This window comes from Xiphophorus maculatus, chromosome 13, assembly GCF_002775205.1.
Source record: "Xiphophorus maculatus strain JP 163 A chromosome 13, X_maculatus-5.0-male, whole genome shotgun sequence".
Taxonomy (NCBI): Eukaryota; Metazoa; Chordata; class Actinopteri; order Cyprinodontiformes; family Poeciliidae; genus Xiphophorus; species Xiphophorus maculatus.
In genome coordinates this window covers 21,325,461-21,345,549 of record NC_036455.1, presented here as the reverse complement: position 1 = coordinate 21,345,549, position 20,089 = coordinate 21,325,461, and the positions used below count along the sequence as shown (strand labels likewise).

Here is a 20,089-nt window from a genome sequence, read left to right as displayed (position 1 = left end):
AATGGATATTAGCTAATTCATGAAGAAATTCGATAGGAAAGTTCGATGAAACTCCCAAAAGAATCAAATAAAAAAATCAAAATGGAAAAGAATGAGCCTTTTTAGGCTCGTTTTATCTTCACAAATCCACCTTTCTGGATGTCCCTTTCACACAGCCATCTGTCATGATGAATTTAAGTTTCATATTTTACCCCCCCTTTCTGTCTTGAAAAGCTCTGTCATCTTGGGCTTGAGGTACAGTTTGCCAAGAGGCTAATGGCCCTTTATGACAGCACAATCTCATGCCTGTCCCGGCGAGCCTCCAGGTAATCCGGTCCTCCTCGGCGGCTAAGCCCTGCTCAGGCTTAAGTTGCATATTCTGTTTTTATCAGGATGCTGCTGATAAATGCTATCAGCGGGGGAGAAATGAAATATGGGGGGTCTAGCTTCATTGTGCCTAAGCCCCCCGGTTGGAAATCAAGACCCGAGGAACAATGACAACTCTATGGCTGGATCTTGAACGTCTGTAGGAATAAGCATGACTTTACTCAATTTCTCTATGTATACTGCAAAAAAAAAAAAAAAAAATCTCCCTGAGGAGCTTTTGCAAACTGTTTTAGCTCGTCAAATATCTTTGCATAAATGCATGATAATCCAAGCACTCAAAACACATTCCAATTACAATTACAGCAGCTTACTTTTGGACCCCCAAAATATCATTTAATAAAATCGTAGAATTACATGCTAATTTATTTCCAGTAATGCACGTTAATAGTGTGTTACCTCTGTGTCCATGGTCCAATGCCGCCGACCTATAGTGTATGTGAAAAGCACTCACACACTCTTACCATAGGTGATAACCCCCTTGGCGAAAAGCACTCTTATGGGAAGTGCCCATTATCTACAAAGTCTATCCTCATGCTGACACTAAGTCATTAGCTTAATCTGTCCTCGGTGTAAAATCAGAGTTAATTTTTTTGGTTTTTGGTGCAACATGAATGGAAATGTTGACTGTTATGATGAATTATGTGAGGAAATACACTGTGTTTTGCGGTAATATTTGTTTATGTATTTTTAATCACCCTTGTTAGAGGTGCTATGGCTCTTACGCCCTAGCCTTTGCTGCTTTAGAACAGCTCTAAATAGTATGAAAATCCTACTTAAAAATTGAGACCTAATGATTTCAAAACACTTCCCACTTTTATTGTGACATATTTGAAGTGCAATTCAAATGACAGCACAATAGCTGGTAGCACAAACGTCCACACAACAAGATTAATATTTACTTGTTGAAAAATCTTTGTGTTAAGTAATTTCAGCATTTTGTTTTCTTGTGTACTTACCTGCAGAATTTGGGCACATCTATCAGATTGTGAGAATGTTTCTTGTTTACAGGAATCTTCAGGTCACTGAAAAGTTGTTCTGTTGGACTGAGTTCTGGATACGTTTTTTTTTAAAAAATACCTAAGTTTCTGTCTTGTGAAGCCATTTTGCTTTAATGATTTTGACTCATTTTTCTGCTGAAAAATAAAATACCTCTTCATCTGTTTGCACACATCTGGAGGGTTTGGATCAAAACTGGATTCTCACAGATTCGTTCACATTGATAAAAACCCTCAGATCCTCCTGCACCTGCCAACATGCCCAAGTCTGACCATCCATGCTAGGTTATCCAAAGAGTGGATCACAAGATGCTAAAAGAAGTTTATGAAAACTATAAATTGTCATTAAAAAAAAGTCATTTAGGGACTTACAACTGTTGATGCTTATGTATTTGCCACTAAGATATTGGTCAAATTTAACTTTAACTTTAATAGAAAAGTTTGCCACAGAAGAATCTGGACAAGGATCTCCTGGTCCATGAAACCAAGTTACATGGACAGGAAGACATTAAACCAGATTCTACCATGGAGGTAGAAGTGTCATGGCTTGACCCATTGTTTGTTTTTCTGTTAAATTGTATACGACATATATCACATTAAAGGTGGAGAAAAAGAATTTGCAAAGGAGGAACCATCTAAAAAATATTTTTCATCTTGCAAAGCCGGAAACTCTAACAGGATTGTACACTTTTGACAGTTACTATAGGTCAGAGGGCACTGATTGTGCTGCAGGATCAGCTTGCAGCACAATCAGTGCATACGCTTGTCATAAGCCTATGCAAAAGCCTTTCTACCATTTTGCTGATACAAGTAACATTAAGCCAAAATCCAAGAAAAATCTTTCCTTAGTTTAAGAATCAGTTCAAGCAGATCTGTTGTGCTGTTTCTCTATTCTCCTCTTTCACATCCTATCACTATTTCACTATCTATCCCTATCAGAAACAGACACACCTCCTCCCCCTCTCTCTAGTTATAGTCACATTATGTCAAAGTGTGCGTGTCCTACAAAGCGGCAGGGGGGCTGAGTTCAGTGAATAGTTGACAAGGACTGCTCAGCTCTTCTCTGACAGCTGTCAGCGTCTTGTCTGTTACCTGCGTGGAAATGGAAATGAGCAGGAGTGACACAACATGCCAGAGGTGATGTGACAGCTCAACTCTCTCTCCATCGAGTCTGCTGCACGGCGACTCGCAGCTTGGGTAAAAGCAAATATCTTCTCTGAACCTGCGCAACATGAGCCTCGTTTGCGACGTGGTTTATGGGAAGGAACGCGCTACGAACATGGCGCAGAAAACACGTGAAATGTACAGCATGTCTATTGTCTCTATGGAAAATCTTGAGCTGCATGTGAACATGAACTGATGTAGTCACGAACAGATTTCTAAATATAATCCCTTTGGAACAGCACGACTCGTTCTTTTGCAAAGCTGCTTCTACAGTGTGTGGCAAAAGTAAACTTCAACTTATCTTAGTGGGATTTTATGTGATTGACCAACATGATTTGTTTTTACAAGTAAAGATCTGCAAGATGTTGCGTAATATTTACATAAATATCGTTTCATTAAGGTCTCAGAGGTTTCCATTGATTATTGTACCCTATTTTGTCTATTTTCATTGAGATAGTGGCCCAAACAACTGACCTGTCACCGCACCATTCCTGACCTGTAGCTCCGTAGGATAACAGTGCAATACGATTAGGGCAGCCATACCGCTCAGAGAAAATGAGACATTAGTGAAGAGACCAAGGAACACAACAGAAGACCAAGGATAAAGTTTTAGAGAAGTTTAAAGCAGGCCTAGATTGTAAAACACCATTCTAAGCTTTGAGTCTCTTTCAGAACATCTGGACTTAAAAAGACAAACCCGCAAAGTCAGAGGGCTGTTCACATAAACTGACAGGAAAAGCAACCAAGAGACCGATGGCAACTCTGAAGGAGCTGCAAAGATCCAGAATCACAGGAAGAATCTGTTGACGTGTCAACTCTTTGTTGTAGACGCCACTGTTTAGGGGGACACCGCAATCGTGGGCGAAAACTCTCTAGCCGGATGATATCAAACAATCTGGTGGTGATAAAATAACACTGCACCTCACCCATGAACACACCATACTCCCTAATAAACCATGGTGGTGGCAACATCAAGTGTGCAGTGGTGAAAAGCAGGAGTTTTGGGGATGGAGCTAAGTACAGGGCAACCCTGAGAGAAAATCTCTTGCACGCTGAAAATGACTTGAGACTGGGACAGAAATTCTTTCAAAAAGCCAAAGATATTAAACAAACAGCCAGAGCTACAGTGGTATGGTTTAGGTCAAAGAATAATAATATGCTACAATGTCTGACTTTTGCTGGTAATTATTAAAAAAAAACAACAACATCTACAACTTTTTTTATTATCTGCTACTCTCTGTTGGTCTATAACATAAACTCCAAATAAAGCACAGTCAAGTTTATGGTTGTAGTGTGGCAAAATGTGGCAAAGTTCAAGGTGTATGGATACATTTGCCAAGTAGTGCATGAGCACCAGAACACAGAATCGCCCAGAGTTTTTATATAAAAAAATGTTTTTTTCTTTTTCAAAAAATGCCCATTTGCTGACTTTTCTGTTATTTTCTCTGACGCAGTAGTTTAGCCTCTGCAGCTGTGCTCAATGTCAAAGTTTAACTTAAAACCTAAATTCACATTAATAGGTACTAATACAAATAGCTCCATCTGAAGTGTAATCCAACTCTTTAACTGTTGATTTTGCTGTAATCTCTGACCAGGCTGACTCCGCAATTTAGTTGGACCAAATTCCATGCAGCTAATCCCCAACATGTGGCTGTCCCTAGTCCCGGAAAAGTCTGTGATTGGTTTGATTGATAAATGGAGCCCTCCTTACGCAGATGCCCGTCCGTTTTGAATGGGGGCCTCTGCTGGTCTGGACAATGTCCAGGAAACCTTGGACAGCCACTTATTAAGTAGTTAGACCCTCAGGACGAGGCGGCAGACAGAGACTGCTGGTGGTCACCTGGGCTGGGATTTAGTTTTGCTATCCTTCACCCATCAGTCAGCTCTGGAAGGCTGGCTGCAGTTTCTTGTTATAGGTGGGAGGAGAGCCCTTGATTTTGCTCTGAGGTGAAGCTTTGTGTGTTTCCTTAGCCAAGACAGAACCAGCGATATACAAACTGAAAATCTGTCATTATGAATCTGCTCACAACTCATTACTTGTTAGAAGCTAAAAATATTTTAGCTTGTATCAAAGCATTTCAAGCTAAAGCAAACATCTGATAAAGTCTAAAAATAAGCTTAAAAGTGAGAGACTGTGGATCATTTTGCCCATTTGTGTTGTGGTGGTTTTATGCCCAACATTTCTGGCAGGAAAACTCACAATTCAGGGTAATTTGCAACACTTATTGCTAACACATTTTTTATGTTTATTTTCTGCAACATCCTGTGTCCAATAAACAACTTATGTATGTGTATTAGTACCTACTATGTGTGTGTTTGATTTTTCTTGAAAGTCAGCCCTTAAAACTGGGAATGATTTTTACCTTCCAACTGAAACAGTGGGATATGCTAATTGTTAACTACTGTTAGCAAAACAAGCTGATAGCAAAAAGTAACAATAAAATTTGGAATTTGGGCACATTTCAGCTGTACTTTCCTCTCGAAACTCAGAAAATCCAGCCTCTGAGTTTGAACACAGTCCTAATTCTCTAGCAGGAGATTGCTTAGAGTTAATCAGGTGTGATCAAGTTTCATAATCCCCCTTATTTCATATGAGCCAACGACCCTTTTAGAAATACAAACACTGGAAATATGGTGTAATATAAAGCCTTCAGACTGCTCAGTAGAGCATTTGATAGAGATGTTGCCTTGCAGCAAGAAGGTTCTGGGTTCCAGTCCCAGCGAGGGACATTCTTAATGGAGTTTGCAAGTTCTCCACATGCATGCGAAAGTTTCTCTCTGGGAACTTTCTTCCTCCCAAAGCCCAAAAATATGCATGTGATTTGAAGTGCTCTGAAGATGCTGTAAAGTGTCTGCTTGCCTACATGTTTGTTTAATTTATCCCTCTGATGGATCTGAGACCTGGTTGTACGCCACCTCTAGTTCAGTGACAGCTGAAGACAAGCAACAGGTGTTAGCTAATAGCAACATGAGTCTACTTTTTTTCCCCCAAAGGACAGCAAATGCAAAAAGTCCGCTTAGTAAAGAAGTACTTTAAAAAGTTTGAAAGCCACAGATTTCAGCCACATCGCGTGCATCCGACGTGGAAAATCAACCTTTTCACCACAATAAAATGCCACAATTACAACAGACCTGACCAGTGTGCCCTTTTAAGATACAGTGGCACTACACATAATTTTAGAAAGTACTTTTATCACAGAAGTTCAGGCTGGCATACAGCTATAAAATCTTTGCTTCAGAATCTGGTGGCAGGCAGATTAAATCCATCTCAGCTGGTGATGTGTTGCTGCAGAATGGGAGCAGAGTATCCTGGGTAGAGTTCAGATGAAACACTAGGAGGTGAAAGGGAAAGTGGTGATTTGTCATTAAGACTTTTCAAAGCAAGACCAGTGCCAAGGGTCCAATTTCTGCTTGTTGTAATTTTGCCCAATCACTCCCCCATGTCCCTAAACACATTTTTCTCGCAGGTACTGAAAGAACACCGTGGCGGTTGCAAGCTGAATGAATTGATTAAAAGCAGAAATATGACAATATCAAATTGATATTAGTCTTTTTAGGTTATATTTGAGCATCTTTTTAAAAAAAAAAATTCTTAGTGATTTTAAATGCAATATGTCTGTCTGTATTTGGTCTGCTCCGGTGTTAAATCCAAGCTGTTTCTGGACTTGTTTATGCCTGAAACAGGTCAGGAAAGCCTTTTTCTGTACGGCTGCCATGTACAGTTTCTCTTGGCCCGGGTGGAATTTGTAAAACATGCTCTCGTAAAGCTGAAATCAAACGTGCCTATTCTTGAAGTGGATGCTGGAAAATTATTCGCAGGCAAATAAAGTTGCGTGCGACTGGCGAAAAAGCCACCCAGTTCTGATGCCTGGTTCTGTTTAGCACAAATCATTTTCACTCAGATATCTGGAAGTGTCGGCAGTGATTTGCAGACTCTTGCTAAGCCCTTGCGCTGATATAAACGTTGATCTTCTAAATTTGACACAGCCTTTGCCTTCCACTGTTTGCAGCTTTTTCTTTTTTTTTCTGTTTTGTTTTCTTGCATATAAATTTGGCTGTCCTCATGTCTGAGTTTGTTGTGGCAGAAGAAGCCTTACTGTTTTGTTCATCTGATTCAGAGGAAGGGGGGGTGTAGGCTCTTTGCGGCATACCTCCCTGCTCACACACACAGATGTGCATCATCACTGGTTGATTGTGGCTGACCCTGGCTGATTGAATGGGTAAAGGGGCAGGCGGTCGTGCAGCTGGGCCGGCTGTCTGGCTGTCCACAGTGGTGGGACGCTGAGGGGAGGAATGGTAGCGTGACTGCAAAGGGACTGACGGGCCGCCATGCCGTGACCCCAGTCGACATACTCCCAAGTCAGCGCACTGTGGTGCACTTGTTCCCCTGCCAGAGATGGCGGAGACAAAAGAGCGAGGAACTTCCCCCGATCTTCATTTCGGCTGTTTGGACAACTCCAAGGCCCACTCTGTGCCTGCAGGGCTCAGTCAGCCGGACTGGGGAGGAAGAGTAGAGCAGAAAGAAGGAAAGCCGGGAATCTGAGCAATTATAAGAAGGAGAGGAAGCCTGTGTGTACGTGTTGGGATGGTATCCATGACATCATTGCTGGAGGAAGTTTCTCAAATGCAACGCTGCAGTGAACCTCATTATGATTGAACAAAAAAATGAAAGCTGTGGCATCTCCTTCCTTTACATATTGGTAAAGTGAATAAAGTTGGAACATAAATTATATTGCATAAGTATTTAAAATATCCTTGCATTTTTCTCTCAATTTGGCCAATTGCAACCACAAACCTCTGTATTTTAATGGGATCTTAAGAATAGCTCAGAATAGAGACACAAAAAACATGTTTTTTGTAAAATAATAGGTCAGGGACAACGCTGCAAAGAAATTAAAGCTAAACAGCATGATTGTCCACATAAACTGACAGACTAGAACAAATAAGGCAAAAATCAAGGCAGAAGCGAAGAAGTCCATGGTAACTTTGGAGGAGCTGTAGAGCTCCACAAATTAGCTACAAATATTTGTTTATAGGACTGCTGCTATTTGTCTGCCCTTTATAGAAGAGTGGGAAAAACACTTGAAGCTGTGGTAGCTGTGAAAGGCTGTCCTACAAAACAGTGAAACAGGGAGGTTGAATGCAAATGCACTCCAGACTTTTCAGCTTTTTATTCATCAAAAATATTGATAATCGTTCATCTTTTTCTTCCCACTCCACATTTCTAAAATACTTTGTGTTGGTTTAACGCATAAAGTCCTAGTAAAATATATAAAAATAATGTGGCTGAACTTAGAAAAAATGTGACAAGGCTTAACGGCCTTAGATGCATTTGCAAGGCACTTTAAATCTTGTCTTTTTAATCGAGCATGTCTTTGACTTTTACAGACTTATAAAGTCTGTTCTGTTCTGTTATTGCAACACAACAGAAAGTATACCTCAAACTAAACACTAGTGCAGTTTAGGTGAGCATATCTAGTGTTTTATAGGAATATGAGTCACGCTTTCTCCACTGCATGTTTACTTGTTTGTTTATATGTTGTCCATATACTCTGGTGCATAATTACCTTGCTCAGCGAGACGTATAAAACAAAAGGGGAAACATTTGTAATAGCCAAAGAACAGCTCATTTTTCCAGCAAAAGTAATGGCCAAAGAGTGGGGAATAGAGCCGGCTGCTGTTCCCCCTTTTTTCTTTCTTTTTTTTTTAAACAGAAATACAAACATCAGTCAACGGGAACCAAAGTTAGCTTTCTTTCATGACTGTCCATTACTGCTCAATTATTCTCATATGAAGAGACAAAAAGAAAACAAGCTTAAAACTTTTGGCAAAGAGGCTTTTGTGAGTTGAGACATCAAGGCTTCAAGGAAGTCGTTCAGAAGGCCGAGTCAAAAAGTCATCAGAAGGGTAGAAACAAAGTGGAGAAAGGTTTGGGTGTAGTTACATGAACGCAAGTTGGCCTCGTCGGATGACAAATTGTACGGTGCTGGGACGGGACGGTTCAGCCAGCTGGTTGGCCCCATCGCCGGGTTGATTGATGGTGTTGATGTTCTAAATCGGCCGCTAACACGCCGAGTACAGGACTCGTAATAGCGCAGCCTTAGATTGGCCCTGGAGATAGCAGGAAGTGGATGGGGGTGTATGTGAAAGGGGGGACTGCAAGGGAAAAAGGACACGTTCCCATGCAAGCACATGGGTTATGGACGCATGGTACTGGGACTGCTAAATTCGGTCCACTGAGTTAGAATGTAGAAACCACAGAACCTTTTGTGAAAATCTCTCTTCAACTATCACTGTATGTTAGATGCTGTACAAGTGGTGAGTTGTAGCGCTCGCTATCACTCAGGGATTTCCCTTAGCTCACTTCTAGTCTGAAGAAAACACACGAGCGGGTCATCATCATCACTTGGACAAAAAAGCAGAGGGTCAAGGTGCAATCATTACTGTCAAACAGAGGTCAAATCCAGAGCTCTCATGTCCACAGTTATCTGACCAATGTGCGAACAAGTCAGGAGAGGGTAAGAGGGGAGGGGGCAGTGTTAAAAAAAAATACAACTTCCCCTTAATTGTAACAGGAACCCCTTTATCATAGTTTGACTGAATAACACATGCTACCTTTGATCAAGACCAAGGCAGTCTGGGATCGTGAAGGAAGCTCTCAGATCTCGACACACGCAAAGGGGAAACACGGGGCAGCTTGGAGGGGGGGAGAGGGGGTTACTGGAAGCTTTCCACCATCACTGTGGGACAAAAGAGAACATTAAATGGAGAATTTCAATTGTGTTCAAGACGTTTTGTACAAAAATTGGTGTTCATTTGTTTCAATAATGGCTCCTCCACACCTGCTTGCAAAAATTTGGACTCTCTAAATATTGATCTAAATATTACCACTTACTGATTGTGCGGTCAGCAACATTGAAGGCATTTCTAAGGATTTTTCGCCTTTTTTTTTTTAGTTACGTCAACATTGTACAAAGATTGATTCACACTCTTTACACTGACTAATAAATCATTCAGGAACAAGACAATCCCACCTAACTCAAATGATAAATCAATATTGTGTCTACAAATAACAGAGATATTTTGTAGCTGTATGTTTAGCCACTTTGTAAGAGGCTTTCTAGCGAAAACATAGCTGGGTCCCAAATCTGTGTTTGCGTCTGGAAAGTCATCCAAAGATAACACAGTATAACAATGACAAATTATAATTTGGTCAAACTGACTTAGGGATTAAACTCCTGCTTCTTGTGTTTGGTGTTTGCCCAGTTTATTGCTGGGCATTGCTTTAAGTTACTTTTCTTGTGCATACATTTTTTACACCTACTTGCTCTATTTTTTTTGTCTAGTTTTACTTTTGTTTAAGAATTTTCTTTATGAAAATCAAAGCGATTAACGGATGCAGCAGCTTCTAGCTCTGCAAAAATGTGTATTTTATTCCTTTCAAATTGTAATATGTCAGCATTTTTCATTTTGGGCAACAAAGCCAACAGCACAAAGACACAAGTGACAAACATACACACATACATGTACATGCACTCACACTTCTAGGGTAATCTAGAGTAACCAGTTAATCTACTATGTAAATATGTTTTTGGACAGTATGAGAAAACTGGAGTACTCTGAGAAAACGTTCACTCATAATAGAAGAATAGTCCAAATGTATGAATTTATAGCAGAGAGAGAGAAAGAGAGAGAAAGAAGTGGGCCCAAAAAACACGGCTTGTGCACCACACACGTGAGATCAGCTTGAGCTGAAAGGATGAAGCTTTTTTGGACCCTGAAGTTTCTATTTGTAAAGTAAAAGCTAAACCAATCTAAAACTGTTCCAAAATTCCCCATAGGAAACATGCAAAAAGCTGGTCAGCAATTGTTGACTTTTCTCATGAGTTGTTGAGAAGCATTGCAACATACACTTAGCCTGTAAAAGGCGAGGTATCTCAAATTAACAAAAAAAAAGCATAATTTCACTGTCTTTACTACAGTATTTACTTGTTAATTCTAACAAGAATTCTAGAATTCTAACAGACCAGTGAATTCTGGACAGGGTGTTGTACGTAGGTCACACAGGCAGTCTGTGAAGGCTAACAAGTCTACATCTAGTTGTTTAGTTGTGTTGGCAGCATAAACTATGAATTTACACTAGAAATAATAGAAGCCACACAGGTGAAACACACAGGTTTCTTCTTTTGATGGAAGACACTGGGTGGGTGCACCTGTCTTTCATGTGAGACCATGGGACCTTTCTGAGAGATGTCAATTGCTGAAGCGGATTTTATATGTTTGCGAACCCTGTTTTGGGTTCATGAATATGCATATTTTTAAAACAAAAAATCTTCAAAAGATAAATAAAAGAAATTCTAGTAGATTTTCTGTGCAGGTCTCTATCCCAGTAGTATGTTGATTGTATGTGGCATTGGGATAAATCTGTCCAGCTGTGCCAATAACAGCCAGATTATCTCTTTTCCATTTGTTTTCTGAAACTTTACACAAAGATTAAGCAATTCAGACTGCTGGCTGGAAAAGACTATCAGCAGCAGTGCACCACCGTACAGTTTGGTCTCTCAGGTTTCACCAGGACCAACAGGCCATAAAATCTTACTAAAAACAGCCATGTGAAGCTTGTTCGTGTTCAAGGGCCTCCCTGTCAGTAGAAGCTGTGCACTGTGCTCTAAGAACATTATCCCCCCTTTAATCCACTTTGCCTTCTGCTGCGTGCAGGTGGACAGACAGCCAGATGGAGCCGGGTGGCACAAACACCAGCTTCCACGCTTAATTGCAGCAAACTATTTATCTCAGAGACAAAGTCAACTAATTCACTAAGAGTTGACAGTGCATTTCATCTTTTGTTGCCATATACTCCTTTTCACGCATTGTGGTTAAGTGCGACTCTTTGCTCTGCTATGGAGGACCCGGACATAAGGCAACAGAAGCTGGACAACCAGGTAAACACAGGCTGTTTTTTTTTGTGTTCCTCGGAGAAACAGTAAACAGGCCGAATCTGCGATTGGCTGCACTAAAATAACTCTTTATTTGGTTTGTCTAGAGTGACCTTGTTCTAGATTTAGCGAAATTGAGAAGCTCTGATCCTATTGTGTTTTTCCTTATGTTATCTTTGTATTTTCTCTGTATGGAAGGACTTTGCGCTGTCATTTGAACTTAATATTCCTATGGGATCATTAAATTGTGTTTTATTGCAACATATAACTTTACAATTAATTAAGAATTAATCTCTCGAGACTAGAGTGTCATTGGGTCATGGGTGTAAGAGCCACCAACTGCTTAGGCATCTGCTCAAGGTTTACTTGTTCTTCAGAGCACGGTGACGTCTGATGTACAGTGCTGGTCAAAGGCTTACATACACTCACCATCAACATAAATGTAAAATTCAGTTTTGTCCTTTAATGGTGCATTTGTTCTTCATAGAAAATGACTACAATGGGTGTTGAAAACAATCATTAATTTTACAGGTAAACTTATATATTGATATTCCCCCTGATAAGACACACCCTCCAAATATTTTTAGGGTATTTTTTGTCCATCCATCCATCCATCCAGCAAGCAACCAGCTATTCTCCGGTTTTATAGTAGCATATCCTTAAAAACATTCAAACCAATAAAATGAATGGACATGATCTGAGTGCTTGTAAACTTCTGACTGGTTCAACATTGTGGTATCCAGACTGTAGTAAATTATTAATAATAATTTGTGCACTTCTGCACTTTAACATCAATGTTAGTTGTCACCTAAGAGAATTATGGTGTAAATACATGTACCGGTAGTTGCGTTGCATAATTTTCTTCTTTTTTTTTTGTTATTCAAATGCAAAAAAAAAATTTTTTTTTAAATTTTTCAATCACTTGTTCGGCATTTTTGATCTCCCACCCTAGCGAGCTCTTTTGATGAAAAAGCAGCAAAAGAAGAGAGCAGACGCTCAGATGGTGGTGGCCAATAGAGACGCTCGCCAAAAGAATCGAAAACACAAGACGGTCAACTCAGAAGAGATGCCTCTGTTGATCTCTCAGTCCCTGAGCAGCACGTCTCTGAGTGGTTAGTATTTGAACAGCGTCATATTGCTTGCGAACAACGATCCACTCGTCATCGTTTTCAGGGGTATAATTAACGAGTTTTAAAGACAAGAAAATAATGTGAAAGTTCAAATTTATCGTGGGTTTTGTCACATCTGGTGGCTGCCTGCTGCTGGGAGGATAGGTTATACGCTTTTATGCTGATCTTGAAATGAATAAAGTAACCCAACATTAAGTTTGTGAAATGATAATCACCTCAGCCCAACAGATGATTTATAAACAATCTATAAAAGTCCTCTCCATGCCAGGAAATTAACTAATTTAGATGAGCTTTATCATTTACCAGCTGCCAAAGAGACTGATCATAATTCCAGGCAGAATTCAGCCAGCGGCTTTTGATGCTTATAAACACCGTGTTTTTCTGAAACTTACTAACAAGCATTTATCCAAATATTAGTGGAGGGTGCAGTATGATCATTGCATCTACACTTCAGATTGACACTGCATGTTGTTGATGTTTGTTTCCCGGAGATCAAGTAGAACATGCCCATGACAACCCCCTGGACGAGATCACACTGGGCGAGGGTGACGTGAATGAGAGCTCAGAACCGGATGAAATACCTCCAGAGAAGCCTGTCACTCCCAAAACGATGGACTTACAGGTTGACCAAGAGCCTGAGGTAAATGGTAAAGAAGAGAACGTAGCCCCCGAGGAGGCAAAAAAGACCAAAAAGAAAGATGTGAAAAAGGACAAAACCAAACGTAAGACTTCTTTTTGTTTTAACTGAGACTGTACAAAGTTGAGATTTTATGCATTTTTCTGAAAATCTTAGAGACATTTGCCACATTTAATTATTCTTCAGAAGCTTTTTTCTTCTTTAGGAGTGGAAGAGACAGAGGAAGAACTAGAAAAGGAGAAAGAAAAGGAGACGAAAGAGAAAAAGGCAAAGAAAAGAGACAAAGTGAAGGAATCTGTAGACACACAGAAGAAGAGCAAACAAGAACGTAAAAGTAATGTTGAGAACCGAGCACTTTTATGCCATCTGTTCTGTGACCATAACCCTTTAAGTCAAGCTTTTGTGTCATCCTGCTAAGTTTATTTAAGATGTAGGCAAACATTTCTTTTGCAGAGAAGCATTTGCAGGAGGATTCAACCCCTGAGACAAAACCAGAGGTGAAGGATGAAACCCTAAAGAATAAACGCAACGAGAGCGAAAAAGACGAAGAAGATCCTCGGGAGCCCAAGACTCCGTCACCCATGAAGAAGAAAACTCTGGATACATGTGAGTGATTTTGTGATCTAATTTGCTGTACAATCTGCAGTTATGTTGAGCTAATACAGACAAGTTTTTCACATTATTAATTCACAGCTAGGTGTCAAATAAGTGATGAGAGCAACGATGAGGAAATCCAAGAAGAATCTGAGCAGAAGAAGGAGAACAAGTCAAAGAAAACAGAGAAAACTCCATCCACTCTGGCATCGTACAATTCCAACTGTAGGGAGACGTCCTCCTCAGGCAGTGAACATAACGAAAGGGTCAGGCTTTGAAAGTATTTTTTAAATGAAAATTGAGGGGAAATGTGCAGAAAAAACAAAAAACAAAACAACATTATCTGTGGAATTAAATTGCGTCCTATTTCAGGTGACTTCTCCGATGTCCATGGAGGACCTTGAGAATTTTGCCGTCCGTCCCGCTCCAAGAGACGTGACCATCCAGTGCAGGGTCACCAGGGACAGGAGAGGCATGGAAAAGGGCATCTACCCAACTTATTACCTCCACATGGAGAAAGAGGACGGCAAGAGGGTGAACAGTTTTCCTCGTGAAGCTCTTTCTCAAAAAATTTAAAAAGTCTAATGAATTGCAATATGTTTTTATGTACTACAGCTTTTTTGTGTTCGACTGTAATCTATTTCTCTATTGTTTCACCTTAAAGGTGTTTCTGATGGCGGGCAGGAAACGAAAAAAGTGCAAAACGTCCAACTATCTCATCTCCATTGACCCAACAAATCTAACCAGAGATACAAATTGCTACATCGGAAAACTAAGGTACAATCTAATGTTTTCTTCTTATTGTAAGGAAGGTTTTCTCAAATCATATTGAAAAGGATGTGCTGTGGTGGCGCAGGGGTTAAGCACAGCCCACATATGGAGGCCTTAGTCCTCGAAGTGGCTGTTGCAGGTTCGATTCCCGGCCTGGCAACCTTTGCCGCATGTCTTCCCCCTTCTCTCGTTACCCACTTTTCTGTCAATTAACTATCAAATAAAGGCAACTAGACCCAATAGAACGTTTTTAAAAATCATATTGAAAGTTGAAGCTGTTTCATCACCCCAGCTTTGTATGATTACGCAGAAACTATGCTTTTTAGTACCCAGTAACCAACAAGCAACTTTGAGTCATTGTATAAAAAGAAAGCACGTCCTCTCGAAATGTATAAATTACTTTGTCTGTACCAGGTTTGCGTAATCACATAGCAAACTTATATCACAGACCTATACAACCTAAGCACATACCACAGATTCCACAGTTTTGAGTGGTATACCTCAAGTACTCTGGACACTTACAAAATACTGTGTAAAACTCTGATGTTTACAGAAGGTAAAGGATTTCACATCAAATGTACTGCTGAGGTGAAGGATGAACCTACTTAGAGCATCTGTCTTTAGCTGTTTCTTTCCTCGACAAAGCAATTGAAAACCAATGATAGATTTTACCCTGTGTTTACCATAAAAAAGTACTCCTACTTCAGTGCTTTATTGTTTCGCTATGTTTATTTCCTTGATGAAACTGAAACTAAACAATTGCTGCAGTTATCTCTTTTCATGTCTATTTTCTATAAAAGCAACACTTGGGTTGGTGTGTCTGTGTTTAGCTGTATTTAATTCCCACTATAACCTTTAACCTCTTGCTGCTTTTAGCACACTGTACTTTATTTGTTTGACAATTCCATAGAAAGTATGCCTGCCACAATGGTTTCTTGCTTTACTGTGTTTCTATTATGGGTTATGGGTATTCTTTAATTTTTCTTTCTCAAAGAAAGGGTTAGTACCCCTAACCCATACTTCTGTTTTTTTCTAAGCCATATTGGAAGTATCTCCATGTTTAAAGGGGTGGAGGGCTATTCCTCTCCTCTAGATAAGAGGCTCTATTTAAGTAGCTGCTTGTGAACTAGACATGTGGCTTGAGAATTGCCTCAAAATGACATTGGTAGACAAATAAATAAACTGAATTAAACAGGACTTTCATGACTTTATTTTTTCCCCTTGGTCTTTTTTTCCCCCAGAGTCATGGTTCTTCTTTCTTCCATTCTTAAATGACCAAAAATGTATTTGATTTGTTCTTTAAACAAAAGAACAAATGGCATTGTCACAATACCACAAAGGTTATTGATATTCTACAATTTTATAGACATGCAATGTGCAATCGATTTATTTTTAGATTCATTTGGTTACATTACTACAAACAAATAAAACATGACACAAATGTCCAAAATCCCAAATCTAGTCCTCCATAGTCCACAAACCCAATGGCGACACACTTTTACAATGTCGATCTTTTAAATTTGAAACCTCAGTGTTCTTTTGCACACATGTTGTGGTATTACTTTTAAGAGTTTAACTCTCATTTGCTTCAGGTCCAATGTTCTGGGAACAAAGTTTACGGTCTATGATGGAGGTGAAAACCCAGAGAAAAAACCTTTCATTAAAGAGAGTGAGTCAGTGCGGCAAGAACTGGCAGCCATATGCTATGTGAGTCTCAAACATGCATACACACAGACACACACCGCTTCACACACCCGAACAAGCGGTAAAACCTAGAAGACACACAAATTATTCTTTTCCAGGAGACAAATGTTCTGGGTTTCAAGGGTCCAAGGAAAATGACAGTGATCATCCCTGGCATGCTGGAGAACGATGAAAGAGTGTCCATTCGCCCCAAAAATGTAAGTCTTTGTTTTAAAAAAAAAAAAAAAAGACAAATAATGTTCAGAGTCTGTCATGAAGTTGGTTAAGAGTAAAATATTTCAGCTGAGGTGACGTTCACATTTATTTCAGGAGCTTGAGACTCTACTGGTGCGCCATTCGAATGGAAATACAGACAAACTGGTCACGTTGGTGAACAAATCCCCAAGCTGGAATGAGCAGACTCAGTCGTACGTGCTGAACTTCCACGGACGTGTAACGCAAGCCTCCGTGAAAAACTTCCAGATCATCCACCCAGACAATGGTAAAATAACCACATTTCTCTCACGATGACCAACTTGTTGATGTGTTTCGCCTGAGATCTTCAGACGCCGTTTTTATGTCTCTTCCAGAGGACTATATTGTGATGCAATTTGGTCGTGTGGCAGAGGACGTTTTCTCCATGGATTATAGTTTTCCTATGTGTGCCCTTCAAGCCTTTGCCATCACTCTCTCATCCTTCGATGGCAAACTGGCATGTGAATGACCACACCCAAAGTGCTTAACAAGACTACACAAAAAAATGTTCTAGTTAAAACTGAAGCTACACCCATTATTTAACGCGGGACTATGCTTGATTATATTTCACCCTCAATCACACAACTTGAACCATACCACAAATGTGACAGAAGAGTTGTTTTATAGGTCCTGTGGTTGTCTTTTTGTGTTTTTTATTTCTATTTTAATTGAAATACAAGACACTATTACATAGCTTTCCTTTCATATTTTCAAAATGTGTATGTGATTTGTGTAATTAAACTATTATGCTATTTAATAAGAAATCTGAAATATTAAAAGAAGAGATCGAGTATTAAGATTTACCCTTTTTTTTAAAGCAGTAATATAACACAGATTTGTTTACCTTAATGTCTGACTGTTTAATTTTACAATATAGTCCGTGATCTTTACGTGTGCACCCGTTTTTTTTTTTTTTTTCTCCGGCAGAGGTCTTCTTAAAAATCATCCTTGACACATGCAATCCCTCAGGATGTGGCACGTTTCGTCTTTTATTGTTTTCGGGGACAGGCGCAAAATGTCATCTTCAATATTTCAGTTTTAGTCCAAATAATTTGGATCTTCACTGCACAAAAGCACAGTTCATGAATCTCTAGGTGGCGGCCAAAACCTTCTGTATAAAATCAAGCTGAATTTAGACTTCATATAACTGCTAAGACTTGATGTTCAGAGTTGCTCTCCATTCAAATCTGCCTGATTTTGAGCTATTTAGCTAAGAATAAGGCATTGACATTTGTACCCTGGCAAATGTACAAACTCACTAAGCTAGTAACTAAAATATTGGAAATAAAATAAAACAATGAAGAAAGTAATTAACTACTAAAAGAAAAAACTGTAAAAATACTACAATACAAATACAGCCAGTAAAATATTGCAGTAATATAACAGTGTGGTATGAATATGTATGCTTCACTTTGTATTATTTTGGTGAGGGCAAAATAACTCAAAATTAATTAAGATTAGTTTAGACTAATTGATAAGTTTGGTATGTGGTCTAAGTAATCCTTGTCACAATGGATAAGACAAAACATTATTTTTAGAAAGAACTGTTTTAATTTTTTTTTTTTGTTCAATTAGAAATCAATAACCTCTTGTCTAATTGATTCGTAATCTATTGATCAGTCGCCGCAATAATTTAGCACATCCTGCTGTTTATAGCAATATGGGAAATATTCTCTTGTCAGGGCGAGAAATGCAAGTGAGAAATTCTGAAATGCTCCAGACTGGCCTTTCAGGCATCTTCAAGTTTTGCCACAGCTTCTATTCACTGGCTCTTGTTGAACGCCAGAAGACAGAATAGTGCCGGTTGTCCTTCTGGATGAAGATAAAGGGCAGGGGTCCAAAGAGTCGACTGTGTAAGCTGTTGTTGGGTCGATGTCATTCTGGCCTTGGGCAGCTGAAAGCGGCGTCTATGAAGCAGTCCCATTCTTTACGCCTCACATGCACAGACACAGGGCTAAAGACACACACACAATTGCAGAAGTCAGCCACATTTTCTTGCACATATATTACAGCAGAGTGCTGAAAAACACTGAGATGTCCCACCAAGTGAGATAGAGCATTTGTACCTCTTGAACTTTTCCATATTTTGTCACATTACAATTAAATACAACTTAAATACAATGTAGCACATAATTGTGCTACTGAAGAAAAATATCCCCTTGACATGATTCTGCCACTACCATGTTTCACCATGGAGACAGTTTCATGCGACGGGCATGAAACTGTTCACTTTCAGTTTTGATCTCATCTGATCTCAAACATGTTTGCCGTGTCCCAGAGATAGTTCGTGGCAAACATGAAACTGTCCTATGGCTTGAACTGAGGTGTGAATCTCTACAGCTTTTCCTGAGTTACCATTTGCCTCTTGTTTCTTTCCAGTAGCTCATCTGGATAGTTACGTCTTTTTAGGTTTGGAGTATGATCCCACTTTTTCTATTGTTGAGTGATTTTTAAGTTGTTCAAAGTTCTTTGATCTTTTGTTTGTTCACTAGTGTTCCTCAATGAGACCTTCACTGAAGAGCTGCATTTATACTGCGATTAAAATACACACAGGGGAAGCTTTGTTTCTCAAATAGCTGACTTCTGACAACTGTTTTCATAAAATTTTATTCAGGGGTGTAAGAATGAAGAACACTAAATCCATCCTAGACTTTTCAGATTTTATTTGAAAACAGTTTTGAAAACTATCCATCATTGTTATTCAACCTCACAATTAGGTGCTAGTTTGTGTTGATCACATGTAATATACAAAATATACATTATGGTCTGGTGAAAATGGTGATGCAACAGAAGGTGAAAAATTGAAAGAATTAGTACTATTTTTGCAAGGCACAATGGCTCTGCAAGTTATGGCCTGACTCTATGGAAGCAGATAAACCCTACCAACAAATTACACCATTTTCCATTTCCTAGAGGGTCTTTGCGCCACCCGTTGTCTGATCCAGTCTCAGAACATGGGTACAGAGGTGTAATTTTCAGCTTTCCCTACAGATTTAGGACTCCCTTTTCAAAAACACACACACATGCAAGAACTTACATACACAGGCCTCTCATATTGGTCACTTTCTGTCTTCCCAAGCCAGTTCTGCAAAAACAGGATAGTAAGAGAGTAGGTCTTTGCAGCTTTGTTTCTGAGACCTAACCTACAGCAACTCCTCAGAATTACATACCATAGACACACAAAGACACAAACACACACCCTTCTTCACATGTACCACCTACTGGTAGTGAAAAAAGAAGACTGTGCTAACCTCACCATTTGTGTTCTGTGACAGTGCGCGTGTGTTGGTGCATGTGTGCGCCCGATTGTCTCCGTCTTCTTTATCTCACTCTCCCCATGCCTCTTCCCCCCTTCTCCTGTCCTCCTCCTCTCAGATCCTTCTTCCTCTCCATGATTTCACAGACCTCCACTTACTCCATTGTGCAGAGAAACAAAAAAAGAAGAAGCGGGAGAATAAAGAAACACAATCGCCTTGTCCTCTCTCTCATCTTAATAAGCAGCTCCAAGTTTGATAATTACACGTTCAGCGCGCCGCATGAGTTCCTATGCAGTGTTCA

The 20,089-nt window shown here is 39.7% G+C and overlaps 1 protein-coding gene across 1 annotated transcript; it reads left to right on the top strand.

Annotated features, from left to right (window-relative positions):
• The first annotated feature begins 11,245 nt into the window (after positions 1-11,245).
• Positions 11,246-17,310, top strand: LOC102221214 (tubby protein homolog). The gene is made up of 12 exons (XM_014470128.2): positions 11,246-11,467; positions 12,414-12,573; positions 13,083-13,313; positions 13,434-13,562; positions 13,682-13,834; positions 13,922-14,088; positions 14,195-14,356; positions 14,487-14,599; positions 16,186-16,300; positions 16,396-16,494; positions 16,607-16,778; positions 16,867-17,310. The coding sequence occupies exons 1-12, from the start codon at positions 11,426-11,428 to the stop codon at positions 16,998-17,000; spliced, it is 1,677 nt and encodes a 558-aa protein (XP_014325614.1). The 5' UTR covers positions 11,246-11,425; the 3' UTR covers positions 17,001-17,310.
• The last annotated feature ends 2,779 nt before the right edge of the window (positions 17,311-20,089 follow it).